The sequence below is a fragment of the Bidens hawaiensis genome, unplaced genomic scaffold (genome assembly GCF_021521415.1).
Source record: "Bidens hawaiensis isolate Kalapana, Puna unplaced genomic scaffold, B.hawaiensis_p1.1 tig00074819_1, whole genome shotgun sequence".
Taxonomy (NCBI): domain Eukaryota; kingdom Viridiplantae; phylum Streptophyta; class Magnoliopsida; order Asterales; family Asteraceae; genus Bidens; species Bidens hawaiensis.
Window position 1 is genome coordinate 6,972 of NW_027502979.1, and position 7,087 is coordinate 14,058.

Sequence of the window (7,087 nt, forward strand, 5' to 3'; positions counted from 1 at the left end):
GAAAAGGAAGCTAGAAAAGAAAATGATCAAATGAGTTAAAGATCACCCAATAGTTAAAATATGCTGAATCATTCTATTCAAAGGCTATATATTTTGTTTGGCATCACACTTTTTGTAATCATAATTCACCCATAGATTGAAAGTCTTTTGGGCCAAGATTATCGGTAAGACAAACTTAGAGGTGAAAATGAGCCATGCCGCTCATGAACTCGAGATAAGCTCGAATAGAGCTGAACTCGAACAAGGTCGAGCCCAAGCCTAAAAATAAGCTTGTTAACAAGCCCAAGCTTCACTTATTAAACTCGAGCTAGCTTGCAACCCTAAACAAGCCTATCGTTTATATACATTTTATTTTATTAAATATATGTTTTTATAATAAATTATTAACACTCATAAAATCATGATAAATAACTAAATAACATATATGATGTTATATAGATAAACAATATTAAAATATACATATATAATAATAATAATAATAATAATAATAATAATAATAATAATAATGGATAAACTCTAATAATGGATAAACTCTCATGAGATACATACAAAAGTTGGAATGCATGGATCATATAAATCCAAATGTTAGAGTTCCCATAGGGAACATGGATGCTAGAGAAAAGAAAAGCCAAAGTTCAAGTTTCCATGAGAAATCTCAACACCAAATTCAATGATCTGACAATGAAGAATTTCAAGAAAAAGAATATCACATGGAAACAAGATATAGATGACAAAGTGGTGAAGTCTATCTAAAGGGATAAGGGGCCTATATAAGAAGAAAAAGAAGGAAGAAGAAGATCATCGGGCCTGGAACAAAATTTCAAAAAAAAGTGTTTAAGCTTTCATGTATTAAAAATAAGAGTGTTTGTATTTACTTATGTACTTTCTTTCACATCTTCATTGTAAAATACCCATCATGAAATAAAAACTTTCACTTTCTTTATAATACCTTTGAGTGTTCTTCCTATTTAGAAGTATTTCTCTTTTAAAAAGAGGAAATCTCCAACTACGAACTGTTCCTTTTTACCATACACCAGAAGTAGGAAACGAAACCTGGTTGAGCTGAATATTGCTGAAGGAGCCAGAGAGGAGTTACCTAAGGCTACTTAGGTTTGGTCTGGAATAACCTAGTAAAAAGACTCCTGGTGTAACCCGGCGATATCTTGGTCAAAACGGGAAAAAGGTACGGAAGCATGTTGGACCCTTGTTCTTTTTAATTTTAAAATACTTTTAAATATTTGAATCTCTTGGGTCTTATAAGGAAAATTCTCATAATTAATTTGAAACAGAGATATAAATACTTGCCTTAATAATTTTAAATTACACTTAAAAATAATCCCTATGTGTTTAAATTTTGCATACTTATTAAATATTTGTTATAATATGTGGTTTATAAAATTCATAAGTTTCTTAAACTTAGATATAATCTTAAATTTCATGGATAATAACTTACTTGAACTAATAATCTTAAATCGTTCATATTTTTCCGCTGGTACCTCTGAAATTGGTATCAGAGCTGAACTCGAACAAGGTCGAGCCCAAGCCTAAAAATAAGCTTGTTAACAAGCCCAAGCTTCACTTATTAAACTCGAGCTAGCTTGCAACCCTAAACAAGCCTATCGTTTATATACATTTTATTTTATTAAATATATGTTTTTATAATAAATTATTAACACTCATAAAATCATGATAAATAACTAAATAACATATATGATGTTATATAGATAAACAATATTAAAATATACATATATAATAATAATAATAATAATAATAATAATAATAATAATAAATGTATATAAATTAACTATTAAATAATAAAGGAGCTGAGCTCGAGCTCTCATAAGTTAAAAAAAGGCCAGGCTTGAGCCTAGACGAGCTCTGGCTTGACTTGGCTCATTTACACCAATGGATGAAAAGGGCAACAGGTAAAACAGGTTAGGAACAAGTCATTTACAATATGGGTCAAAATGGTCAAGTCGAGTTGACATAAAAACACTAGTTTTGATCATTTTAAACAAACTATTAATAGAAAGCAAAACTGAACCTGATTGCCTGATAGAAGTATTGATGTAGAACTATCTCGGTGTTGTTGCCTTATCTAGATGCACCCGTTTTGCCCTACGTCGTGAATGGCCCGCTTGAGAAGAGCGAGTCCGCCTTTTAGGTTTTTTACTGCAAAACCCAAATTTACATACCACAATCACTGCAAACGCTATTTTTTCTTTTTAATTTTCTGGTAGAAATAAAACAACTAAAAGTCTTAAAATGAGTTTTTTATATGAAACAAACCTGAATAAAGCTGATAGCCATGTAAACAGAATCATCACCGGAAAAGCCATAAAAGCAGTGGCCTACAAGAGCATCTCATTAACTATACAACAATATAAACTATGCACAAATACTAGAGGCAGCAAAATTGAACGGGTCAGGTAACAGACTCGAGTCAAACTGATAACTATCTAGTCAATGATAATCTATTTATTTGTTGAAATGATTCAAAAACCCGTTTTCTTTTAAGCTGTTTTTTCTTTCTCATTTTACAATTTTGACCCATTAAAGATACAGAACACAAATTGATCATTCATAAGTAGGGGTGTAAACAAACCAAGCCGCTTGCAAGCTCCTCGAGATCCACTCGCCAGAGCTTAAATTGAGACGGGCTTGAACGAGCACGAGCCAAAAAATAAGCTTGTTAATGAAAGAGCCCAAGCCCGAGCTTCACTTATTGAGCTAGAGCTGGCTCCCAAGACTAACAAGTCTATTGATACTTATAAAAATAATTATTATATATATATATATAATAAGAGAACATGTAATATATATATCATGTTAATTACATATATAAATTATAATTAAGATATATTCAAAAAAAATATTATAAACGTACAGAAATTAATTAATAAATAATAAAGGAGCCAAACTTGAGCTTGAAAAAGCATTCACGAGTTGAGCTCGAAACAAGCCAAGCTCGAGCTCTTTTAAGTTAAACGGGCCACGCTGACTAAGCTCAAGCCCGGCCTGGTTTGTTTGCACCACTATTCATGACTAAACAGATCGAAAGTGAAACCTCTAATCAAAACTAAATGCATAAGGTGCATACCAAAAGCCACACCACCTCATAACTTGCAAGAGGACGTGTATACTCATTTTCCTTCAGAATTTTGTTAATGTTTGCACGAACCTGCCAAAATTAAAACAAAATCAGCAGTAACCAACTAAACCGCTTCAAAAAACCAACCTTTTTGTTCTCTATTTTTCACATAATAAAAGCCAGAAGTTTACCTGGCGATGGTATTTTAGGGTTGTCTTTGAAAACCTTCTATAACCACGGAGTATTTTCTTGGTATAAGGCTTAAGAAAAATATGCGCTTTATTAATACGCGGTCCCACTGTCTTCGATAGCTGATTGATGTAGGGCTTTGTGAACTTGTTAACTTCCTACAAAGATATGTCACGAAGGTAAAATGGTGAAAAGTTCAAAAACTTTCATACTTCTATATAAAAATGCTTCCATAGTTCCAACAATACCTTTACGTATGGATCCAAAAGAGCTTGTATGTTGGTAATGTGAGGCCTTAACGTTTTCTTAGATTCATTGTAAATTTCAATGGTTTTTGAAGTGAATAGTTGCACATATGGTTCAGTATCGGTGACAAATGTGAGCCACTGATCCTTGATGTTGGGTATCCACTTCTGTAAATAAAGAACACAAAATATTAATAAGGGACATTTTGTAAAGCATAAAAAGATCACCTTACTGTGTGCAAGTCATCAATGTGAGGTCGCGCCCACTTTCGAACTTGAGCTTCTGTTTCCAGTGCCTACAAAAATTTAAGAACATATATACACTTGAATAATAAAAGGAATGGAGTAAGAGACATGGCATTTAAAAATTTGTGGTGAAATCTCGTGTATTCAAATCAAATACAGTGGGGTGACTTGGGATGTTAATTAAAATCAACTTTTAGCCAAATAAATATTAAGCTTATAATCAGCAACACATTAATCGCATTAGAATAACTGAAAAGGAGTCAAACCTTTTGAACTGCAATATCAAGAGCTGGTCTTCCATACACATTCCAATGAGTTACAACAACCGACTGCCACATTAAGAACATATACATGACCAGATAGAACACTACAGCTAACCTCAAACAATCGGTTTGGGCCAGTTTTGGGCTCAAATCGAACCTAAAACCAAAATTCAGTTTTTCAGTTTTTGAAAGCTATTCACCTTTGGTTTTACATTCGAGCTTGAAATTTTTGAGCAAAAAAGGGGGCAAAACTATGGACTTGGGAATATGTTCTATTTATGTAGTTGTAAGTTGTAACTATAAAGTTTCAATGAATGTTTTAACTAAATCATATTCTTTTAACAAGTCAGCTCGTTTAAACTGGGACCGTGTTTCCGTTGTCTTTTAATAATTGTAACATAACATTTACAAAACTTTAGGTGCAACATACATGGCGTAATAATCTTGAAAACAGAATGAACAAGAAATATGAAAATATACCTGATAGTGAACCAAATGAACTGCTAGCCAAGATGGAAGCCATGAATCATGAACCTGTTGCAAAATCAATGTAAAGAAACAAATACAGAAATACTTGAAACAAAAACATATAATACCAACAATAAATTATCATATTACCTCTTCCAGTTCTTTAGAGTATCTAGTAGCATTAAGTTGGAGTCTGATTCTTTCTTCCTGAAGAAAAATTGGAGTCACTGAAACTATTAAAAAATAGTCAACCTTTTTTACATTAATAGCCAAGTTATTAGCAAACCTCGGCTTTCTGTAGAGCATGTTCCGTATTACGAATTCTAATCTTTTGTTCTTCATTTATACTCTGGAGCTGAAATCAAAAAAGTAATTGAAATTTAGAAAGAAATAAATTAAGATTCACAATGTTTAATGTTACGATTCATTAATAATTAGATACGCAAAAGAAATAATTCAACATTACCTTCTCAAGTTTTACATTCAATTCAGCAACTTTTTTCTCAGCAACGTTGATTCGAGCTTCCAATGCCTCTCTTTTTGCGTTTTGCTTTGATATTTCCGTTTTAAGATTTTCAACCTACCAAGAAACACTTTGTTAAAAATATCCAATGGTAAGAAAATATCTATTAATAAATTTATGAATATCACCTGCTTTACAAGTTCATTAGTTCGCGCGTGCGCCTCACCCTCTAGTTCCTTAGCATAAAAAGATTCCTTTTTCTGCTATAAAGTTACATGTGTAAAGTTGATGAAATAAACAATATCAATAGTTCATTTCAGTATGAAACTAGTGGTTCACAATTCATTAAATCATTAATGCTTGAATTCATAAATGAGCATTTTTAACACCAAATTACCAATTATGCACCAGAACAATATCAACTTAATGTCACATGTAAATTTAACTTCCAAAAGCTCATGTAAGCAAGCTGACCTGGAGAGACTGAACTTCACTATGCAAGGAGGTCAAACTATTTGACTTCTCAAGAACAACCATTTCCAATTGTTTAATTCTTTCATCCTTGGAGTTAATTTCATGGCTCCTCTCGTCAATGCTGGACTCTAGAAACAAAAATTAAACAAGGTGAGCAACTTTGCGCAGAAGTCACAAATTAGATCCAATGTAGGACAAGAGAAAAACAAATACATCGCCAAAAATGAATTGATTTGCGAACCGATGGGAGCAAATTTAGTTCACTTTTCATACAAAACAACAGACAAGCATAAAAAAATGGACATAGTTCAACAAAATTTCAGTTACAAACAGTGGCTAAAACCTCAAGATACTTCCCTTATTCCGACACAACAATTCCATATTTCAAACGGTTACTTTAGAAACAAATTTTCTTAGCAGTTACCAATTGAATCCAATTTGGTAGCCAAAAAAACAAATATTTCTCAACAATTTACAACCCGATGAGAAGAAATTTAGGCTCGTTTTTCTTACACAGCACATAAAAAATAGAGATATTTATACCATATTACAGTTACAAACATTGGTTTAAAACTCAAGATACTTCCCTTATTCAGGTACAACCATTCCATACTTCAAGCAATTACTTTAGAAACAAATATTCATGAATGGATTTCATAAGCTAGCATACTTTATCAGGATATTTAGCAACTAAATCCAATTTAGTGACAAAGAAAAAAACAAATACATGGCCGAAAATCAATTGATTTGCGACTCGATGGGAGCAAAGTTAGCTTCGGGTTTTTCATACAAAACAACAACAATTCCATATTTCAAAGACTAACTTTAAAAACAAATTTTCATAGCAGTTATTAAAAAAAAAAACATATTAAGCCTTAAAAGTGTTTGCAAAACCTATTATTGAATCTCCAGCAATTTGACAATAATAATTCAAAATTGTAGTAGAAGATGATGAAACATGTATCAATAAACCCTAGAAATGAAAACAAGATGTATGTTGGGCAGGCGATCAAACCGAATTCATATCATAATTAATATAAAAAGGGGAAATTAATAATTGAAACCTAAATTGAGAATCTTTGATAAGAGGTGTTTGTGTTTGATTTGGAGAGATGGATCATCCGATGATTGTTGTGAAGATGAAGATGCGAAGAAGAAGAGGATTAGGGTTATGTAGAATAAGAATAATAATCGTTTTGGGGACACCATTGGAGTGAAATTGGAGCTCATAAATAAAGAGAGTGAGGGTTTAATGTTTTCTTATACGGTGGCGGTGTTTGGAGCATTCACATTCCACCCACTAAAAATTTTGAGTTTTTTTAATAATAGTGAAGAAGTAGTCGAGGGTAGAGAGTAAATGCAATGATTTGAAAAGCTTATGTTCATGTCGTATAACTTTTTAATATTCTTTAAAAGTGTTTGCATGTGTAGGAGAAAGAAAAGATAATGGTAAAGGTATTAAAAGATATTATCTAATTAAAAAAGAGAAAAATGTATTGATTTTTAGTGATTTAGATTTGAAGATAGGGGTAGGAATGTGAATGCTATAAGACCCCAAATAGGACATGGTTATCTATATTTTATATTATCTATAAACATTTTGGATGGATAAAATGGTAATTTAAGCATTTCCGGTGAGACGTCGTAA

General features: G+C 32.0%; 1 protein-coding gene across 1 annotated transcript; it reads right to left on the reverse strand.

Annotated features, from left to right (window-relative positions):
* Positions 1 to 2,022: 2,022 nt before the first annotated feature.
* LOC143606439 (uncharacterized) lies at positions 2,023 to 6,559 on the reverse strand. Its single transcript, XM_077082210.1, has 14 exons — positions 6,504 to 6,559; positions 5,440 to 5,567; positions 5,154 to 5,225; positions 4,969 to 5,082; positions 4,789 to 4,857; positions 4,653 to 4,709; positions 4,515 to 4,568; positions 4,038 to 4,100; positions 3,759 to 3,821; positions 3,529 to 3,693; positions 3,283 to 3,438; positions 3,101 to 3,181; positions 2,290 to 2,351; positions 2,023 to 2,172 (listed from the first exon to the last, which is right to left on the reverse strand). Exons 2-14 carry the CDS (start codon positions 5,500 to 5,502, stop codon positions 2,076 to 2,078), a joined length of 1,116 nt encoding a protein of 371 aa, XP_076938325.1. The 5' UTR covers positions 5,503 to 5,567; positions 6,504 to 6,559; the 3' UTR covers positions 2,023 to 2,075.
* Between the last annotated feature and the right edge of the window lie 528 nt (positions 6,560 to 7,087).

What these genes read in the sequence shown, in the direction of transcription:
- LOC143606439 (XM_077082210.1), bottom strand. Translation starts at nt 5,502, where the DNA reads ATGGTTGTTCTTGAGAAGTCAAATAGTTTGACCTCCTTGCATAGTGAA. An exon ending in GTGAAGTTCAGTCTCTCCAG is followed by an intron (nt 5,226 to 5,439) that starts GTCAGCTTGCTT and finishes ACTTTATAGCAG; the next exon opens with AAAAAGGAATCTTTTTATGC. An exon ending in TGAATGTAAAACTTGAGAAG is followed by an intron (nt 4,858 to 4,968) that starts GTAATGTTGAAT and finishes TTTTGATTTCAG; the next exon opens with CTCCAGAGTATAAATGAAGA.